The sequence below is a fragment of the Phycodurus eques genome, chromosome 22 (genome assembly GCF_024500275.1).
Source record: "Phycodurus eques isolate BA_2022a chromosome 22, UOR_Pequ_1.1, whole genome shotgun sequence".
Lineage (NCBI taxonomy): Eukaryota > Metazoa > Chordata > Actinopteri > Syngnathiformes > Syngnathidae > Phycodurus > Phycodurus eques.
The window spans coordinates 1,629,742-1,651,474 of NC_084546.1; the positions used below are offsets into that span (position 1 = coordinate 1,629,742).

At 46.6% G+C, this 21,733-nt stretch overlaps 1 protein-coding gene across 1 annotated transcript; it reads right to left on the reverse strand.

Moving 5' to 3' along the window:
* Positions 1–1,837: 1,837 nt before the first annotated feature.
* On the reverse strand, positions 1,838–21,192 carry pawr (PRKC, apoptosis, WT1, regulator). The gene is made up of 7 exons (XM_061667574.1): positions 21,048–21,192; positions 20,377–20,858; positions 6,708–6,839; positions 4,334–4,371; positions 2,824–2,923; positions 2,587–2,691; positions 1,838–2,414 (listed from the first exon to the last, which is right to left on the reverse strand). Exons 2-7 carry the CDS (start codon positions 20,758–20,760, stop codon positions 2,328–2,330), a joined length of 846 nt encoding a protein of 281 aa, XP_061523558.1. The 5' UTR covers positions 20,761–20,858; positions 21,048–21,192; the 3' UTR covers positions 1,838–2,327.
* Between the last annotated feature and the right edge of the window lie 541 nt (positions 21,193–21,733).

Genomic DNA, 21,733 nt, shown 5'->3' on the forward strand with positions numbered 1-21,733 from the left:
ACTGCAGCAACTTTAGTCCGGGTGGAAAAACGATGCCCACCAAGCTTCAAGGCGGAGCTTTTCCTTCAACCTTTTTTCGTCATGGAATTATTGTCATTCGATGAATGGTTGTAGCCCATTATAATCGTCGTATTAAAACGCCTCCTTTGCACATGTACCCGTGGAATTTTGACTGTGAATTATTTCCAATCATTTCTAACGGTGGTGGTTATAAATATTCGGCAACAAGAGGCAGAATTCTATGAAATGTAAAGACACTCTTTTGACTCTGTGGATTATTCCTATTCACTTATCATGACTGACTGGCATTTATTGCAATTGCTGACATGACCTGCGTGACTGAGTGGACTTTTTCCACTCTGTGGATTATTTCTCGTGTTTATTTCTACTGTGCACGGTGGGAGTTGTTGGAAAGGAAAGATGACGGGACAGTTGTCATATAACACATCAGCCCGGTTGTGAATGAAAACGGCGTGGAATCGTTTTTTTTTTTTTTTCTCTTTGTGGATTATTTCGACTGGGCACGGTGGCAGTTATCATATTGAAGGGACAATCGCATGACCGTAATTGTGTGGCACATCCGCCTGTGTGTGACGAAGCATGCAAAGGACTTTTTGGACTATGTGGATGATTTCTAGTTGTCATATTCATTTCTATTGCGTACGGTGGCGGTTGTCATGAACAGCTGGCAGGGAAGGATCACATGACAGTAATCATATGAAATGTCATCCAGCGTGTCGTTTTTTTCATTCTGTGGATTATTTCTCCTCGCTCGACCTCGGGCCCTTTAAGCGCTCTACCGCCACGCGCGTTTAGTACCGCAAACGGCCGCGTGTCACGGTTTTTGGTAAGCCAAGGAGACACTGCCGAGCGACCGATCAATCGGGGTGCGCTCGGCTACACTGTTGCCGTGGCAACGCGGCGGGACGACATCAAAAGGAGGCGATGGCGGAAATACCGGCGGAGCGTCTAGCCGCGAGCAAGATTCCCGTCTGATTGGGCGCCCATCTTTAACGGGCACATTTGACGACCGCTCATTTCCCAACACCTCCGCGCCGGCGACCGTTCTCCGTTTTTCAGAGCATCACAAAAACCGAAGAAGACTGAGTCGACGGACGGAGTTCTGTAATCTGGCCTCGCGGCGGGCACCGGACGCAGGAGATCCGTCGCAGAGATGCCGGCGTGAAAGATGGCCGCCCTTCCCCAGGAACGAGATAAGCGCAACCTATCTTGACCTATGTCTCATTTCTACGTTGCGGGCCTCATGCGGCTTTTGCCCTCCAAGCTTGTACGCCGCGTGCAAAGGCTCCTGGGAAATGGGAAACATCCCACGAGCTAATAATTACTGCCAAGTACTGCGACTATTTCCGTACAAGTGTAAACAATGAGCAAGATTTAAAAGCGCTTTAAAACTTTTCATTTCTACCGCAGGCCGTTAAGGCAATAAATGACAACTGCGCCCTCTGCTGGTACCAATCCATTATTAATAATTAATAGATTGTGGCAATCCCCCCAAAAGAGACACACCCACACTCCTTGAACTTCTTCTGCAGCCCGTTTTGGCAATAAACCAAAATGTGTTATCTCGCACTTTCCCATCAGGCATTGCGACACCATTTTGTCATTACCAGAGATTGACGATGCGGTTTCGCATACGAGGTCCAAATCGGATGATTGGCAGATGCAATCGTGTCGCATCTGTGTGTGTGTGCGTGCGCGCGTCGCCGCAGCCACGCCGCCCGCCGCTTTGCATTAGCGACTGAGCGGCGCGCTATCATCACATCCAATTAGCCGTAATGAACACAAGCGAGGCGACTGAAGGGAGATAATCAAAGTTTTATTAAACGACTGCATCTTCTGTACACGTATATGCATAATGCAACAGCAAACACCCTTTTTACGCGCGTTTTAAAAGCAACCCCCCAAAAAAAAAAAAAAATTATAAAATAAAAAAAAAAAAGTGATGAAGACAAAGAAGAAGCGCGGAACTTGTTCCCTTTCACGATGCGTTCAAAGCCCCACGGGTCATTTTGGACACAAAGAGGCTTGTAAACCAATGACACAATCCAAGAGGTTCCGTAATTAAAATAAACTGAAATAGTTGCTCATTGCCCAGCGTAATATCCCAACATTGAAATGTGCAAAGCGTAAAAAGTGATATGATTAACGCACCAAGGCACTGCGGACTCTTCATTAAAAAGCAGCTACACATGCTAATCTTGCTTTTGTTTGTAAAAGCACATACATTCATGTCCATCTAATTGGTCTTATATACAAAAACATTTACATTAAATACGCATCTGACGACGACGTGGTTAAAGCTGGTTCTACCTGGTCAGCTGGCCTACGACCTTCAGCAGAGTTTTGTTCTCCTGCTTCAGCTGCTCGTTCTCGTCTTCGATGTCGTCCAGGTCCTGCCGGGACAACGTCGGGACACTTAGACCTTTCCGACAGCCCGTTTAGGGCGGCCCGCGTCAGAACCGAGCTAACCGCGCCTTCCGTCGATAACGGTCGATTCTCGATATTTGAGAGACGGCGCCCACGGCAATTTACGCCGCAGCGCACGGAAGTAGCGGCGACGCTCACCCGGTAGAGCAGGTCCATCTCCTCCTTGAGCTTGTCGATGAGGTCGTCTTTTTCCCGGTGGGCCTTCAGCAGTCTGCCGTTCTCCTGGCGCTCCCGGGACAGCTCCTGGAAAAGTCCCGATGATGTCATCGTCATTTGGATTTTGACTGATTTGTTTTCCCCCAAAGGACAACATTCATTCTCCCGATTGCGGATGAGCGCAAATCTGTTTGCACGGTAATTGTAAAAGCGGTTGACCTGCTCCAGCTCCTCCAGCCTTTTCTCCAGACTTCCTGGCGCGGCGTCTCGAACGTGGCGGTTGTGGCGATGCCGACTCTCCTCATCCACGCCGCTGCAGCTGCATCACAAACACGTACACAAACAGAAAACACACACACACATTATGATGAGCGCACCTGGAACTTGAAAGCCATTCCTTTCATGAAAGGCGTAAATCACAAACTGGTGAAAGGAACAGAAAGGGGGGGAGGGGGGGGGGGGGGTGTTCAATGAGGCGCGCGTTATCGCCTTTGTCGAAGAGCTTTTTGCTTAAGAAGCATTTAGCATATCAGGACGGCCGAGCGTGCGTCACCGTTTACGCGGCCACAGTGGGAAAGACAGCTGGCGAGGGCAGGAAAGTTCAGTTTATGACTGCCTTTGTCGAAATGGCCACCCGGAGACGTTCACGCCTCAAAAGTCAACAAAACGCTGCTTTTGCCGCGCTCAAAGATAAAAGGAGTCGTGTATCCACTCAAATTGGGTCTTTATAAATTTGGCGCTAAAAGCATCCAACACTGCTGTCATCTTAAAATCATCTCTCCCCATTGAAATGAATGGAAATGCATTTGATCCACTCCCGACTCCTCCCCCCCCCCCCCCCCCAAAAAAAAGTTTGTCATGTTTTTTTTAATGAGAAATGAAAATAGCACTCTAAAATAATAACAAACAGAATGTAAAAGAATTAAACTGTTCTTTCCACATTTTTTGCTTCAATTCAATGGACATTGTGCTGCTCCTCCTGGTGTGCGCACCTGGGCCACCAGGTGGCAGTATTATACAGACATACGCCCGGCTATACATGGATACGGTCACAACTTCTCAGTAAGCTGCAGTAATAAAGTATGAGCCGTTCTTTGCGGAGGATAAAGAATAGATGCCTGTGAGTATTGCGCTATTGTCCGTCTTCACGTGTTGTTCCCGCAAATCGGCCAAAGCACAGCTTGTATCTCAAAAAACTTGTAATTCCGCTCACTCGTACCTCATGGCTCCGCATTTTCCAGATTTATTGACAACGTACCATTTTTTTCCTTTTTCCTTTCCATGCAATGTCGCTGACTATTATTTCTGATGTTCACATTGACATCTGTATATTTGATCCATTTATTCATGTAGTTTGACGACTTTCTATCGCCACGCACGCTGCCCGATATTGTAAATATGTACATGTATATTTTTGGACCGTTGACTTCATTGCTGTTGTGATTCTCGCGTGCCGCTACGGTGCACTTCGCCGCTGTCATTTGATCAAACGTCAAAGCAACCCGCACCGCAGTGAACTCGCGCGTTTGTCCGAGGCGAACCTTTCCGAGCACGTCAATTGCTCCCGGCGCTCCCTGCGAGAGGTTAGGGGAGAGCCAGATGGCGCCGTGTTAACTGAAGGCTCAAAGCGGCCGTCGGGTGGAAAATCAACAGCGAGGAAAAGGATTCAAAGAAAAAAAACGTGTCAGGGTGTTGCGTTCATGGTGTCGGTTCTATACATTCGTCTTACCTCTTGGGGCGGCTATTCACAGATCTTCCCAGGTTCTCCTGAAATGGAAACAAAAGGAAAACCACCTGAGTACGAGTTTTGGTCTGACGGGTTTGCTTGGAACCTAGCGCAATTCCCACCCGCATCTTCTTTTATCGGGACGAACGCTGAGAAGAAGCCTGGAGCTGACGTAGCCACAAGCTTTGCTGCGTTGAATACATCAGCCGGGAGAAAGCAATCGAGATTGTGTTTACCTACAGCCCTCCGTTGCATTTCCATCGAGCAGTTGTTTGGATTTAGGCTACGCTAAGAAAGCACCACCCGCCCGGAGAAACCAGGTGCCTCCTCTCTTTGACGGGGGGACTAAATTGGATTGAAGCGACGCATCCGACACATCCGTCAGAAGAAGGGAAATGAGCTCAACTCTTGTGACAAACTTGTTCATTTGAAAATAAAAAAGATTTTCAAATGAACAAGTTTGTCGCCCGACGCGAGACCGCTGCCGAGGTCTGGCTTGACTGATCCTCCAATTAGGGAGCACAGTATGCAGTCTGTCTACCAGAAACAAATAAACTTGAGCTATTTGCTCAACGGAGCTGATAAGCAGTGTAGTTGTTTCCATACAGTTGTTAGCCACGTCACACACCTTGGCTGGTGTGTGACGTGCGCATCGGCAAATGAGCGAGAAGAATTGGCTGTTGTGAGCTCAGGTTGGTGGCAGGCTGTTCGCAGGCTAACCCCGACCCGGAGTGGTTCACATCAGCCCATTTGGAAATAATCGTCCCTGCGGAACTCCAAGGCAGAGATTTTGCACCGACCTTCTTTTGTCGTCGAATTATTTGAGTTACCGGATTAATCGTTGCGGCCCTCGGCAACAACACCAACCAGAGACGTTAAAAGGGGAACTCTACATCGAAGATTTCGAAGTGAAGAAGCCTTTTGGATGAAAAATGAGACGTCAACAATTCAGAATAGTCCGGTCCAGATGACCATGACCTCGATGACTGAACATCGATACAGACACAGCGTGCGTGACACGAGGTCGTGTACGTAGGACCGCTGTACACACTTTATTGATCGTTCTTGTTGTGAAAGCCCCAATAACAGCAGTCTCTGGCCCCTGGGCCTAACCCCCCCCCAAAAAAAAAAAAAAAACACACACACACACACAGACAAATCTCTGCAATAGCCGTCAGTGGCACAGACGACTTCTCGACGTGCCTCCGTGTGCACCGGCGAGGCCGTTCGGCTCCCTGGCGCTGCGCATCCGACGCGCTCGAGGCAACGTTTATGGTGATCGATGAAGCGTTTTCTTGCGGGCGGTTAAATAGGAGCTTCTCTCGCTGTCGTCTCGACGTCCAAACGGGCCCCCGCGGGTCCTCAGTAACTAAACACCATGACGGGAGAGGTCCAATAAATTCGGGAGAAGGCGTTTATCCATTCAAATTCGATGTTTGGGTTGCTGCTGCTCCACTTAAGACCCGTCGTGACCTTTCCGAGGCGTTCCTGCTGTTAAAACAAATCAAGGCGGCAACGTTTCTGCGAGAAAACAACATTTTTGCTTCTTTTTAACCGTGTGCGCCGAAATCGGAAAAAATAACTTTCTCGGTCACGTGATTTTAGTCGACTCATTTTCTACGACACTAGCTTCAAATGTGTAGGATTCACTTTCGTAGGACCAGTTCTTTATTTCCCATAAATTTAAGTCAGATAACGTTTCCAAGATGCCGTATTCTCTGTTGAATTCCAAGGCAGACCGAAAAGGTGAGCTGCAATGTTGGCGGCGCATGAAAAGCAGATAATCCCGCGGAATGTTCTGCAGGGCCCACAATGGCAAAAACGGCCCGATGACGCCCGATAACCACGACCGCACGACTGCGGAACGTCGACTTGGAAAGCGCGTTTCGCTCTTTGTGCTTCAGGAGCAGGATGATGAACGGCAATGCCCCTTTACACCATTGAGCGTCTGATTGGTCACAGCTGCTCCGCGTTATGGCTTTTCGTGACTGCACGGAGCTCAAGATGCCTCAAGATGGACGAGCGAAGCGCAGAGGCCCATCACGAAGCTAATATTTCTTACTTTTGACACCTTCTTTGAAGTATCCGCAATGAACTGCTGTTTCTGGTTTCAAGCCTGTTTGGCACCACTTCCAACCTCGAGTACTTTCTCCAAGGTAAACTATGTGCTCGTGTGATCTTCAAAAAAAATGAAAAAACATTTTAAAAAAACGCTACAATATTGTTAGCTAGCGAGGCTGACAACGTTTTTTTAATGACCGTGATATTCTAAAGAAAGCTAGCAAGGACGCAAACATCTGCGTGAAATGCCATTTTGGACAAAAATCGAGTCCCATTATTCTGGAGTCGTCGAAAACCCGTTAGGCCGTCTTGTTACCGTAACAAGTCCCGTGGCCGGGTCTGCCGTCATGGACTCGTTCTGGAAAGTGTTGGCCAGGACCAGCTGCTCCTCCTCCTCCTCTCGCCCGTCCTTTTCCACGCCGTCATCGTCATCAAGTTCGTCCAAGCTCTGGACGGAAGATAGAAGAAGAACGGGGGGGGCGGGGAAAAAACGGGAGTGGTAATGAGTCATCAGCGGAGCAACAGAGCAACACGCAAGTGGGCCGCTCGACACGGGTGCGATGAGAGTGCGGATCGTTGGCGGGCCGAGATAACCTCTGACTCTACACTTCTGCAGGGGAAGCGAGGAGCAACAGGAGCTCCGACGACTTCCGGAACCTTTCACCTCCTCGGATAGCGGGGGACAGATTCCCAACAACTTGACGAACGACGAACTAAACTTCTGCTCACCCTGATAGCGGGGAATGACGTACAATCGCGAGCAACCCCGAGGTGCCAGAAGCTGGTTGACTCCATGCAACACAGATGTGAAACAGTTCTCAGGAACGGTGCTTCTATGATTTAATATTTTTTTTAACAGGGATTCTGTCGTGCCGAGTGGAATAAGTGGACTGCATGTAACACCGGTTCTCCCAATCCGCGCTATTATCTGAAGCAGTTTTTTGGGGGAGCGTTGAAACCTTTCAAGATTGTGGATGTCCCAAATTCCAACAAATGGTTCCGGTTTCACGCTGCAGGCGGGACAAAAGATGCCCACTCACTCAACAGGCTGCTAAAAATAGCTTCCCAAGAACTGAAGTCGCTTGCGAGGCCTTTCCTGCCAAATGCTTTATCAGTTTTCCTTGGGGAGGACTTCAAGGCTCCTTCTTGCTCTCACAGCCTCTGAACTTTCCATCTTCTTCTTCTCTGGACGCAACTTCAACCTCCTGTCGTCGGACCGCTAAGCGCCCAATTTACGCGTTGCAATCACGAGTCTCAAAGTTGACTTTGGAATGGATTTGCGACTCCGAAATGGCATGTAACCTTAGAAGGGATGTTTTCACCAATGATAGAACTGACTGTGATTCTTAGCGCAAAGCCAGAGTAGAAGGATGATTGAGTTGAGCCGACGGACGGAAAGACGCACAAAGAAGAAGCCGAGGGCAGACGGGTGGCTTTAGCCATGATACTGGCTGACTTGAGTGGGCGCTAGAAAGAATCCAGAACCCTTACTCCTTCCTGTTTACAAGAAGGGTCAAAGACTCGGGGCCTCACCAGAGTGTTTACTGAAGTACAAAACGCGTCCTTGATAGATTCTAGTGTACGTCGCTCATTGGTTTTTTTGTTTGTTTTTTGGGGGAAGCAAACAGACAGCGCTAATAAACCACGTGCTGGTTTGTCCAGGAAGAAACACGTACAGTTTTTTTTTTTTTTTTTTTTTTGTTCCTTTGCTTGGTGTTTTTTCAGGGGCTGGAATGGATTCATGGCAAGTAAATGGAGCTCAATTGTAAATACATTGTTAAAAATACCAGCTTGTCCATGGAGCAAATTAAACTTGTGAGTGAAGTCAATCCTTAACCAAAAACAGGAAAAAAAACAAACAAACAAAACTATTCACGTTGTTGTTCGCATTTCTCACAAAGGTTCCGTGATGCCAGTCTATCAATATTGTAACGCGACAACATCGGGATGTTTTTAGTCTGGACCGGAACCAACACACGCATGCATCTATTTTAAGACTTTTGACACCAGAGCTGTTATCATGTATTGCCACATCTGGTTTCACTAACGCAAATCCCGGTGTTACATAAACGTCCCCGTTTTGTTTTGGACCACGAACCTTCTCCGGGAATAATTTGCCCGGCTGTTAATTTATCAGCAACTGGTTGGAATGTTAGCGTTCAATCCATTCTGGACGCGATCCTCGGGCAGCGAGTGGAACTCAGGAAAAAGGTCAAAAAAACGGATCAACAGTATTCACCTCCTTGTCAGGAGATTTGTTTGGATGGTTTTAACATCTTTGTTTTGTGACCACATACCAGACTAGGTATGAAACTCAGAGGCCTCTCAGGTTTGAAGGAAGTGGTCCTGTGTTTTGTCTAACCTCTAATCTTGTTTTCACCTCTTCCTTCCTGTTCCAAGGTTTTTTTCCCCCCTGCACACAGCCCGAAGCCGTCAGGCTGCGGAGCACACACATGCGGTTAGTCTGAAACATTTTCTCTGGATGAGAAGCCGCTGAACCGGTTTGCTTTCAGGGCGAGGGAGGATTTGAAGAGCCGCAGAATGTCACGCAAAGAAACAAGAGGATGAAGTGCCAGGGGACAAACGTGGCAATATCCCACGGCTCACCTCTTCTTGACGGTGCTTTCGCGCATGGCTTTTATCTGGCGCAATATTACAGCGCTTCAAGTGGACTTTGTTCACTTTGTGTGAAACCAGTCCACGGCGCAAAAAAGGTCGGGGCCGATGGCCTGCGGTGAAAAAATATCGATCATGTCACCGATGAATCGACTTTGACTCAACTTTCATCACATTCTCGTTCTCGACGACAAAAACATATTCAGTCGATCAGCCCCTGGTATGTCAAAATATGTAACATGTATGTAGCGCCTCACCCTAACTGCTAACCCTTGACGCCATCTCCTGACACAACACTACTCGGACCTCAATTCCAAACCCTAATCCCCAACCTTAATCCCAGTCCCAACCCCCGACGCTCACTGCAAACTCCTAAACCGAACCGACATCCTTTCACCTCTCCGGTGGCCTCGGAACGTGCATCCTGTCGTGTTTGCAGACGTTTGTCACCTCAGCTGGATGTCAAACATGTCGCTTCACTTCTGGAGTCACTGACCTTCCTTCTCTTTGGCCCCAAACATTGCAAACCGTTGTAGTTGTGCCTTGAACGAGGGAACTCGAAGCATTTCAGCGGTGGCTCCTCGTGTTTGCCAAAGGCCCAGGATAGTTAGCTTCTCCAAGAAAGGACTTTTATCCAAGAAAGAGATGCGATTAGCAAAAAGCCCAAAACGTCGGAGCAGAAGCCGCTGCTTGGATTGCGGTCAAAAAGATGAATCACCTCTGGACGATTTTGAGCTTTTCTGTTGCAAAGCACAGATCGTCCCTCCTGCTGAGAGGCTCCTCTTGTGCCTGCGCTTTGCTATCGTCACGACGCGCCTGTGCCGGATAATCGAGACACCTGCCGAGTGACTGATTACGGGGATCACGACGACAGCTGTTGAGCAAACAAAACGGGCTCAGGCGGTTAGGTAAGCAGGAGTAGCGGCCCGAGGGCACCCGATGGCGCTGCCGAGTCGTCCTGTTTGCCAGCCACAACGAGCTTCATCTGGAACTTAAGGCCGGACTTTTAAAATCATTTTAAGAGCGCTTTGGTCAAATTGAACAAACAGCGGGTTTAAGGCTGAAGTGTGCTTTTTTTGGGTTTTTTTTTTTTTTTAAGGATCATTTTTGGTAACTTTCATTCAGGTTGGTTGAGACTGAACTACAACGGCACCTTGACTTTGTCGACTTGAATTCCAATTCCAAGCTTGTAATACAATCCATCCATCCATCCATCCATCCTTTTTCTGCGCCGCTTCTCCTCACGAGGGTCGCGGGCGTGCCGGCGCCCGTCCCAGCTATCATCGGGCAGGAGGCGGGGTAAACCCTGAACTGGTTGCCAGCCATTCGCAGGGCACATACAAACAAACAAAGAACCATTCGCACTCACAGTCACACCTACGGGCAATTTAGGGTTGTCAATTAACCTACCGTGCCTGTTTTTGGGATGTGGGAGGAAACGGGAGTGCCCGGTGAAAAGCCACGCAGGCACGGGGAGAGCACGCAAACTCCGCACAGCCGGGGCCGGGCATTGAACCCCGGTCCTCAGAACTGTGAGGCAGACGCTCTAACCGGTCGTCCACCGTGCCGCCTCAATTTCCCCAATTGAAATGAATTGAAAAGGTTGGATGCAGGAGTCCCTTGAAGAATTTGCAGTGCGTGTCCTGTTAATTGCATTTTCCGAGCAAAGTTAATTGTCATAAACAGTCCTGGCACAAAACAAAAGGAATACTGCAGTGAACACCCGGTGGCTGAAAAGCTAAGATCCTTTTCAAAGGACTCTGGTCTGCCCAAGTGGAATTTCTCGGCCTAATTAAGGAGATAATGTCTCGCCTGAGCTATACAAATAGCTCCGTCATTCCCGGCAGGTAGCTATTCAATTATTTTGGCGCTAGCAGGGCGTCTCTTTAAAAAATCTAATTGAGTAAAGGGATTAGGTGGCTTCGTTGGAAATAAATAGTCTTCTTTTATATTGTTAGCGCTGGATTATGCTGTGCTTATGGGACGCATGACATGAGGGAAATCTATTCAAAACATCCCCGAAACTCGTGGTCCTCAAAGAGTGGTATGTGGGCTCCCGCTCACAGTACACCCCCCAAAAAAAAGTCACGCAAATAATTCACTGCCATTGACGGCTTTAGAAGTCAAATATCCATCTTAACTGGGAGGGCTGGCAGTGAATGAGTGGCGCATCATTTTACGGTGCCTTCCACCCTTTTCTTTAAATCCTGGACAGTATCTGTTCAGCACACTTGAGCTGTGTTTAACTTTGAAGTACAACACATTTCCATGCAATCCTTTAAACTGCTTGTTTGCATCCATGTATTTCGGTATGATATTTTTCAATTGAACTTTTACAAAACACAATTGAATGCAATAGCTTTTTTCCCTATTTTCATGCACCGTGTTAATGTTCAAACTGTGCGGAATGTTACAATAATATGAAACATAGTTTGAAGGAACAAAACATCTGCTTGGTTTTTGATGAACACAAAATTCTACCACGGCATGCGGTGACGTCGCGCCACGGTCGACACATTCCGGAATAATTATTTAAGGAGCGTTCGCAAGCGCCTTTGTTCTGTCACACAATCAGGGAAAGTCTTCAAGCGCCTCAGTCGGCCTCAAACGGTGGGCGCGGACGCCGCGCAACATCTGGAATGTTTAGCTCACAAATTTTGGGCACCAGAAACAGGTCGTGACGCGCTAGCATACATCAAAACGACGCAACGACCCAACTTGTTGGTTGTGCGGCATTAGCCTCACGACGACGACTCTCTTTCTCGATGTAAACGTGACGCAATTACTGGAACCGTCCGAAAAAACAAAGCAAAAAATGTTTTGATGTGTTTGGTGGTTTTCGTGCCAACAGAGACAAAATGTATGCGGATTTTGGTGATTGTTGCATTTCTGATTTTTTAAGCTACCCGACCGGCAATTTCATTTCGCGCGATAGTAAAAATACGATGACTTTAAACATGTGTGGTTTAGCATCAAAAGCGTGCATCCTGTTATGGAACCGAGACTAAATTTTGAGCGCCAACTTTAAACATAGAATAAATACGTCAAATCTTGCACAATTTCGAGGACAGAATGTGCCACAAGGTGGCTCGTGATTGGCCGCATTTCGATGCTGATATAAAACATCCTAACGAGGACGTTTTTCATGCATTTGTAAAATCTTGCGCTATGGCTAAATATCGACACATTTCCGGCAATGACAGAAGCAGAACAAGTCCACAGAATCTGGCACTTTATCGAAAAGAAAAATTAACGTGACACATAATGCTTCCGATCGGCCACATTCCGATGCATTTGGTGCATATTTTCAAACATAATAAACAGGAGGTTTTTAATATGCACTTAAATATTGAAGAACAAAGTTTAAATCGCCGCGCTTCAGATACGAACGCTTTTTCAGGCTTTTGATGAGCTGACGCGCACTTTCCGGCCGGGGAATGCGACCCCCCCGCCCCCCCGCCCAGAAAACATGACGTGTGGCCGTGGCCCCCATTGGGAGGGAAAATATACGTTTTCAATGTATGCGCCAGTAAGCGTCTATCATCCATATATGGAGCGCGAAGGAAAATGAAAGGTAATCCCTGCGCGAAGGGGGCCGGCGGGCGCTGATCCGAGTTCCAATATGAGAGGAATTCCAATGAAGTGCAAGTTGATCCCGGCAGCGGGACCCTCATCGGCGGGATTTACCATCACCGTCGGCGTTCCCCCCCGCCCCGTGAGCACCACAGAAGATGTCTACTGTAAAGCGCCGGCAACAAAAGCGAGTGCACCCCCGAGTGAAAATGTCCACGTTGGGCCCAATTAGCCTGGGCACAAAAAAAAAAAAAAAAAAAAGAATAGATAAAGCAGAAAATAGGTAAACGAATATTTGGAGGTTCATTATCACACAAAGGAGAAAACGAAGGAACAAAGTGAGACGGGACGAGCGCAGATGTCACCGATGGCCTCGCTCAAGCGCTGCATTTCATTTCCTGTGTGTCTGCTACACTGCAGCACGAACAAACAATGAGCTCACATGAGCCCCAATGTGAAATAAGCGCTTTGATTTGGTGCCCGGAAATTGAGCAAGTGCGGGTTAACGCGCCACTTCGCCGTGCCCGTTTCAAGCCAACTAATTAGCCTCAGCGTCGCTGCTGCGTTCGAATCAAAAGGCGATTAACTGGAGGCCCGCGCGGTAAAGCGCGCCAAACGGCAGCGTTCAGTTCACTTTGGCTGTCCTGGAAACGCACTTTGACCCCCAAGCGAGTCGATCATTCACAGTCGCGTCGACAAACACGCTATCAAACAAACACGCAACCATCGCTTCTGTGCGATCGCTAACTCCGACCCCCAAAAGGGTTCACCGTTGCCGATACGAATGGTTGGAATCATAAATATTCCCCAAACTCTGATCCCAAAACACTTGAATATCATTTCAAACTCATCTTACAACATTCCCTTTCAATATAAAAGGCTTACAGGTGATGCCGGCTGATGCGCCCCAACCGGTAAAAATACCAATTACGACTTTCCATGTGGCCATTTTCTGATGTTCCTACGGCAATCGCCATCGATTCCTAGCTCACGATTGACAAATTCCAAAAACGGAAAGCACGAATCGGTGTCAAGGAAGTACTTCGAAGTGATCCGGCTCCACTGAGAGACGAGCTTTGGACGCACGCCGGGGAGGAGCTACATTTAGCCAGGGTCGTCTTTGCCGCGTGTACACGCCCACCGACTCCTCTGTAAACCGTTTCTTTTGAAGGGTAATGCTCTAAAATGAGTTTGAAAGGATATCAGGGGATATTATTGACAGTTTAAACCGTTAATATATGCAATTCGAAACATTTTTGAGGGGCATCAATTCTTTGGTTTAGGGTTAGGCCCCCCGGTGGAAACAAATACGGGGGTGTGACTGCACAATTAAGGGTCATCTCATCACATCCCAAAGTTTTTGATTCCATTTCCGAAATCTTTCGCAACGAAGTTGCCCGATGAAATGTTTTGCATCCTCGTTTCCGTCCCATCCCGCTCTCGGCCGACATCGCTTCATCTTTTTCCTGTAACGTTCCCCTTCCTGTTTATGCGCAAACGCCGACTCAGCAGCCTTCCCCAGAAACAAGTGGCGAAATCTCACAAGCTAATGAGCATTCCCGGCATTCCGGGCTTCCACTAATCCCATGCGGGATGAGCGCAGGCTGCAACTCAACTTCCTTATCCCTTTCGTGTCTTCTCTGGCCACGACGGGAATGCCGCGACTCAGCCGGTAAGCCGTGCCAAAGTGTCGCGGCCGGAACAATAGGTCGCATTCCCTCTCCCGTCGCGGAGCTCGCAAAACACGTTTGATGCGCGACGTCTCGGTTCACGAGGCGGAGGCGGGGTGAGGCTGCCATTTACGAGGCCATAAAGTCTGCGGTTTTAACATGACGGGGAACAAATAACGTCTGCGCATGCCTGGCATAGCGCGGATTTATTCTCGCTTGCCCGCTGCGCGTCTTTGATGACTCGGACGTCATCGGCAGCCTCCTGTGGAAAAAAAAGGCTCGGCCCGCGGCTTAGCACGTTTCCCCCACACACTTTGGCCTTTTCCGGTTGATTTTGGATTCCTTTCCTCTGGGAAGTCGCCGATCGACGGGCTGCGGAGTTCTGAGGGCACGTCGCGGCGACATTTTCAAACTCGCCCCGCTTTTTCGGAACGTGCGTTACGACGAAGCCAAACGTGCATATGCTAACGTGCTAAACGTCACGTACGCTTACGGGCTTGGCGAGGAGGGGATTTCCCTGTGGTCTCGACCGATCGACGATGGGGAAAATGAACAATCAAATTAGTTTGAGACGCTTCTTGGATAAGTTACGAGGAAGTGACAGTAAAGTGTTCGCTGCTTACATTTACAGTTTAGGTAAGTGGCAAATCACTTTTGTCTTGGCTACAACGGACACAGTTTTCTTAATTCACGAAGAAGAAAATGAACAATCAATGAAGAGGTTTTTTTTTTTTTTTTATGTTGATCGGATGAGTTACGACAAAATTAGGGACGTCTGTAACGTCCACTTACTGCTTACGTTCGTTTATAGCTCAGGTAAGCGACAATTCGCTTTTGTCTCGAATGCGGCTGACTACACTTGCTTGCTTGCCACGGGGGGGTTAATTTTTTTTTTTTTTTTGGAAAGTTTATCGCACGAGTTACGACGAACTTACAAATGCCAGTCGGTCGTAAAGCGGTTCCACGTCTCTTTTGAGAAACCGGCCGTCGGCGCGTTTGCTCGTGAAAGAACGTACGGTGAAGGATTTGACGAGCCGCGATTGAGTATTCATGAGAACGCCGTCCCGGAATAATAATTACACGGCGGATAAAAGTCGACGTCAGCGACCCCCCTCGGCTGCCGATCTGGCGGGACACGAGTGCACAAATAAAAGGTTGCGATTGAGAGAGAGAGAGAGTTTTGTTCTGCAATGGGCATCCTTGGAAGAAGCCCAAGCACTCATCAGGCTGTGTGGGAGGAAGACAAAGCCGACGGAGAGAAGGAATGTGCGCTCGGGCGGCAGCGGAAAGGCCAAAGCGCGGCTTAAGAAGACAATCCTTCATTGTAACGGGCACTGGAAACGCCGAGGCGGACTACGCGGCTGCTTTAAAAGCAACCTTTTGACGCGCTCATGGGGGCAAAACCCATTGGCGCCGAGTCAAAGGGGGCGGACGTATTTGCAGACAGACATTTTATACGTACCGGCTTGGAAAATTAGGCCAATCCAATCAGTATCTCAATTGGAGTGTATCGTTTCGCATGGTAATATAATTGGAGTGTATCAGATCACAATCGTATTATATCGGAATTAGCAGGAGTGATATCGCTTTGGGTTAGCTTAATTGTGAACATATCACATCGTCATTGGCGTGAATCGTAACACCGAAGAGGAGCTTTATTGCGAACGAGTTGTGTAACGCATCATAATTGGGTCCAATTGTATTCCGTCTGAGAAGTTTTTTGGGGTGAACATGTATCGCGTCGGAATCGAAGCGAATTATTTGATGAATCGTATCGCATTGTATCGAAATTGGAACGAGTCGAATCGTTCTTGGAGTGTCATGTCTCGCACCGTATGTTGATTGGAGTGAAACGTTATGATAAATTGAGCACATTTTGTACCATCCTAATTACAGTGAAGGCAATCATTTTGGATCATAACTAGAGTGAAGCGCTTTGCAATCAGAATAAATTGTATTCTATCGTCATCGGCGAGAATTGTAACCCCTCATGGTGTCTTTATCGTGAAGGTACTGTATTGTCTTGCAATTGGAGCGAATTGTATTCCATCAAGCTTTTTAGTGAACGTATCATTTCGCATCAAAGCCGGAGTGAATCATTTCGTATCGGGGTGGCATTGTAATTGTCGTCAATTGTATTTTGTGATGCATTCTAATTGGAGTGAATCGGATTGCAATCGTAATAAATCTTATTGTGACACATTCTAAATGGAGGGAATCCTATATATAGCTTTGTTCCTATAAGTATGACTGTATACTCTTAATTTGTATATAAATAAACGATCAAATATACAATTTGACATTATGTGGTATATTTAATTTGTTGGATTGTTTTTTTTTTTTTTTCACACAAACAAAATTATTGAAATGTAATTTTAGGTTTGCATATTGAGCTTTTTATATATATTTTGTATGTCATTAAAAATGTGTCCTGTTGTGGGTGTATTTTGTATACTATTTTAGTTTCACTGTATATCCTGGATTTTATTTATGTTGTACAAATACAAACATTTGATGTTTTGGGTATATTTAGAATTGTATTTATATAAATGCTACTGCATATTCTTACAATGAAAATAAAACAGTATGTTTTTGTTCCATACCCTTTGTTTATTTATCTTTGTGCGACCGTGTCGAAAGGTGTGCGTATTTGGCCTTTTTAGTTCCTCGTGACAAAGCGGCTTCTAACTGAGATGACGGCGGCCGCGTTGCGAAAGTTGTGCGGCAGAGAGCGACGAGCCAACGGGGCGAACAAACGCTCACCGTTGTGCCGCTGCAGTTAGTCTGACTGAATGAACAGCGACAGAGCTTTTGTGTCTGCGTCACGCACACACCGCCCGACGTCATCGTGCAGCTCAAAATGGCTTCGCCCGACAGCGACAGCGAGGCGCAAAATTCGGGCCCAACGGCCAGCTCCAAAGTTTTTTTTTGGGGGGGGGGGGTGTATTTTGATTGAAAGAAACATACTGTGTGCTCGTGGTTGTTTTGTTTTGGGGGTTAAAATGTTAAGAATTTTTCAAACTTGAAAATGGAAAAAACAACAACAACATTTTCTTCTTGATTTGAATTGTTTCTAAGCAAAACATTTTTTGAAAAGAAAGTTATTTTTTTTTTATTGTTGAACATTCTTATTTGATATGATCTATATGTTTAGTGTTTGTATGTATTATTATTTTATTTTTGTATATTTGTATATTAAGTATTTGTTCGGGACGAAAAGGACAAAAACATGTTTCAATCAAAATAAATACAAAAATCTGCACTAAAATACATAACAAAATAATATGAAAATATACAAATCATGAATACAAACTAAAATTAGGTATCTGGGTCTGGTTCTGACTTTTGAGTGACATTATGTGTTCTTATTCTTGTACCCGATGTTTGTTTGTTTGTTTTTTCACATGAACCCAAAACAACTGAGCTAACTAACTTCAAGCATGGAAATGCAGTGATGCTTCCAAAAAAAATAAATAAAGTGCGGAACGTCAACGTAATTGTACTTAAGAGCGACTCCCGAAGGCCTCATCGTTGCGAGCCGCCCGATGGGCGCCGACTGGCAAAAGCAAGGAACGTCCGAGAAGCCTTCCCGCGCGCGCGACGTTGCCCGACGTTTTTTGGGGGTAAAGAGTGGCAATTTCCCACAGCCTCTTAAGATCTGATTGGTCGGGACAGCGTCGGCGGAGGTCACTCGAGGGCGAGAATTAAAAGTGGCTGGCTCTTCTTTCTTTTTTTTTTTTTTTTTTTTTGGAACTTCCTGCTTCCTGTGGGAATTCCCCACTGGGAGCGCGATGACTCAGCACGTCGGTGCCGCAACACACACCAAATGGATGTTTTGAACAATATGGGCCGCTGGTTTTCTGGTTTCAGCGACACGCTAAGAAGGCTTAGCGGCGCTTGACGCTGAGGCGTTAACGAAGACACGCCCTACTGGGCGCTAATGAATGCATTCTTCTGCTTCCACTAACCACACACAACAGCAACAAGGAAAGTGAAGACTTGTTTTTTTTTTGGTTTTTTTTTGTTTTTTGGGGGTTTTTTTTTAAAGGATACGGCGACATCCAAGCGCGTGTTTGATGACAAACTAAAGGCTGCTATCGTACACAATGTGAACTTTACGACAGGATGACTTTCGCTGTCGTTATGACGCAGATAAGAGTCGCCCGATATTTAGCGCTGACAGCGTTCAACCCGACCAAGTATGCGAGACTTTTGTGGTTATTTTCATAACAGGCCACAGTCACACCAAACATTTATATATATATATATTTTTTTTTATTTATTTTTTTTCCAGCACACCAACTGTATGTTGGGTGAGAGGAGGCGGAGTTTATTATTTTCTTACTTTTAGATTTTTTGGATTAGATTTCATTTTTTGTTTTGCTATTCGTTAAGTTTACGATTTTTTTAAAATACTCCCTTATTTTCTATGCCTTTTCTCATTTCACGACTGTATATTTTAGTTGATTATATATTCTTCTTACTTCTATTTTTACAATCCTGAAATGTATTTTATTTTGCTCAAATTATATTTATTTGAATGTATGTCATGACTCTATAGTTGGGTTATTACAGTCTTTATTTGCCAATTCATTTTGAAATTCTTTACATTCTTTATTTTGTTTTGTGTATTCTGCTAATTGTGATCATGATTTAGGGATTAAATATGTATTTATTTGACGCCCCGCCCCCATCCCCTTGTTTATTTTGCGTAACGGCTTGCGATTGGCTCAAACCGGGGCTATGGAGGGCTACGGCGCCCCCTGTTGCTCCGGCGTGCACTCCTCAACTGTTTTTGCTTTTTGGTTCAATTCGTGTGGACCGAGATGTTTCCGTGGTGGCTGCGAGTCAGGGAAACGTTTCCGTGTGACATATCGCGAAGCTCGACAAACTCCATCCAGTCGATCCCGACTTTTTCAGCCTCCTCTTCCTCTATTCTGTTCCCCCTCTTTTCTTCCTCGGACAACACGCACGCGCTGGCTGCTTTCGTTCCTCCGAACAACGGCAGCGGATTAGAGCGGACACGTGTATGGCAGGAATTTGGAAAGCTTCTCGGGAAAAACAACAGCTCCTCCTGGCCGCAATTATTTCTGGAGCCACAAAACAAACGCTGGCGAGGAACGCGTCTACGCGAGCGCTCGTCCAGATAACAGAAAAAGTCAAACTCAACGCCGCTGCACAAACGTCACGATGCAAATTCACAGAAAGGGTGTTTCAAAAAGCAACAACAAAAGCAATGAAATGCATTTTTGCGTGGGAAATTTTGCAGGGAAGCAAAAAGGATGTTTTACATAAGGCCAATCGAGTGTCAAGTGGCAAGGCACAGCAACAATCGATTCATTGACAACTCATCGATGACCGAATGAATCAATAACTATTTTGATAATCGATGAATCATTTAAAGAGCTTGTTTAACCGATCGAGATTGTCAAAATGTCGGCTTCTCAATGTGAAATATTCTCCGATTTTTGGAGGACCGATGATCTTTGTGTGGAATCAAAATCGGACTTTTGCAAACATCTGCAAAAAAAAACATTTTGGGCAGATTTTCTGACATGATACAAAATGAATCTTGTCATCATTTGCATTTGCTGCACTGTGAGTTTGAATGGTTTGGAATCAAGGGCTGGAAATTTTAAAAATATCATCAACACATTTATCATTGATCAAAATAACTGTTAGGTGCAGCCCTATTACGATATTATACATATTTGTATAACATATAATAGATGTATCGATACTTCATTTTTGTTAGGGATGCCAGGAATCGGTATTGGACCGATAGCGGCTTTATTTCAAGGTATTGGGTACTCGTGAAGGCTACCGATACCAGACACCGATACTTTTATGTATTTTATGGATGTATACGACTCGTGGTTTCGGGACCCAGAAGAATGGATACTCGTACCGCTATCGGTCTGAAAACGAACGGCATCGAACATCGCGAACGGATGACTGGTATTTTGTTTGTGTATTTTCTGCACCGTCAATTTGAAATACAGTTTTGGTTTTGGAAGAGACAGATATATCTGATTCATCGATGAATTGGAAAAAAAGTCCTCGGCAGACGCAATCGGAGCCAAAATGTGGTCGATAGGAGCTGGTGGGGGTGGGGTCTCAACTCACCTCATTGGACGGCATGCTGACAACACCTGTTGACCTCCTCTTCTCCCTCAGCTTCCTCTTCTCAATCTGACCTTTACCCTTCCTGGCGCTGGGCCCGCTGCTCTTCTTCTCCTTGCTCTTACCGGGCGACGTGCTCTCGCGATCGCCGCCGCCGCCGCCGCCGTCGTCGTCGTCCGGGGTGCAACACTCCGGCGAGTCGGCCTTCAGATGGCCCGCCGGCTGCTGCGGTTCGTCGGGCGGGCGGCATTTCCCCGAGCAGCCGCTGCCGGCCCCGGTGGCGGCGGCGATGTCCCCGAGCATTTTGGCTCTCATCTTCTCCCGTTTGGCCTTCCACTCCTCCAGGAAGTCGGTGGTGGCGCTCGACTTGAAGCCGCCGGTTGCCATGCTATTTTGCCGTGGCTCGTCCTCGTCACTTTCAACGTTTTTTTGCGACTTTCTGCTCCGCTAAACACGCCGCATTCCCCGACTGAGAGCCCCGGGAGCTGGTGGCAGGCAGAAGGGGGAGGAAGATGTTTATTTATATAAAAAAAAAAAAAAAAAAAAAAAAAAAAAAAGGCGAAAGTTGTTTGGATTGTAAACTCATTAAAAAGTAGTGAAAGTGAACTTTTCCGCTACCTAAAACGACACGAAGTGAGGCGACACGGTGCGTTTAAAGCTCGGTGCTTCCTCACCTGTGTCAGGTCGTTGTCCTCCTCCGACTCGCACACCGGAGCTCCCGACCAGGTGTGCCCGACGCCTGCTCGCGGTGACTGGCGCTCTGAGAGCCGCTGCAGCTCGCTTTGCCCTCCGGAGCGTCGGCGGCCGAGTCCGGAAATGGCCGAAGACTTTCCGAGTGGCGCCGAAGTGCTGCTGGGAAAACAAAACCGTCACACTCGCTCCTACGTGACATTTACGAGCTCATAAAGTTGTGGGAAATATGACAACCATGTTTTGGTATGGCTGTACAGTATGTCATAAACAAAGTGACTGGATGTTTGTTATCTAGGTTTTTAAAAAATGGACACGCGAAAACAAGACATAATTGCAACGTGATGACAACTATTATGATGATGATTGTTAAGTAAGCTGCAAGTGACAGCAATGTTTTTGAGACAGTTGGGCCGAGTCACAGCGAAGGCAGCACTCCCACGCTAACCCGTTAGCCCCCAGCTAATCAATTTCTTTCAATGAATCATGGTGGTCAGTAATAATGCGTGTTTTTAAGCGTAGAAGTGCATTAATCACGCACAGAATGAAACATTTAAGGAATTGTATTTTGACAAGGTTAGCATGCTAACCCGCTAGCTCACGATAAATGCAGGATAATGAAAAAACAAAGATTGGCTGATCAATGGTTATTTTTTGGGGGAGGGGGGGG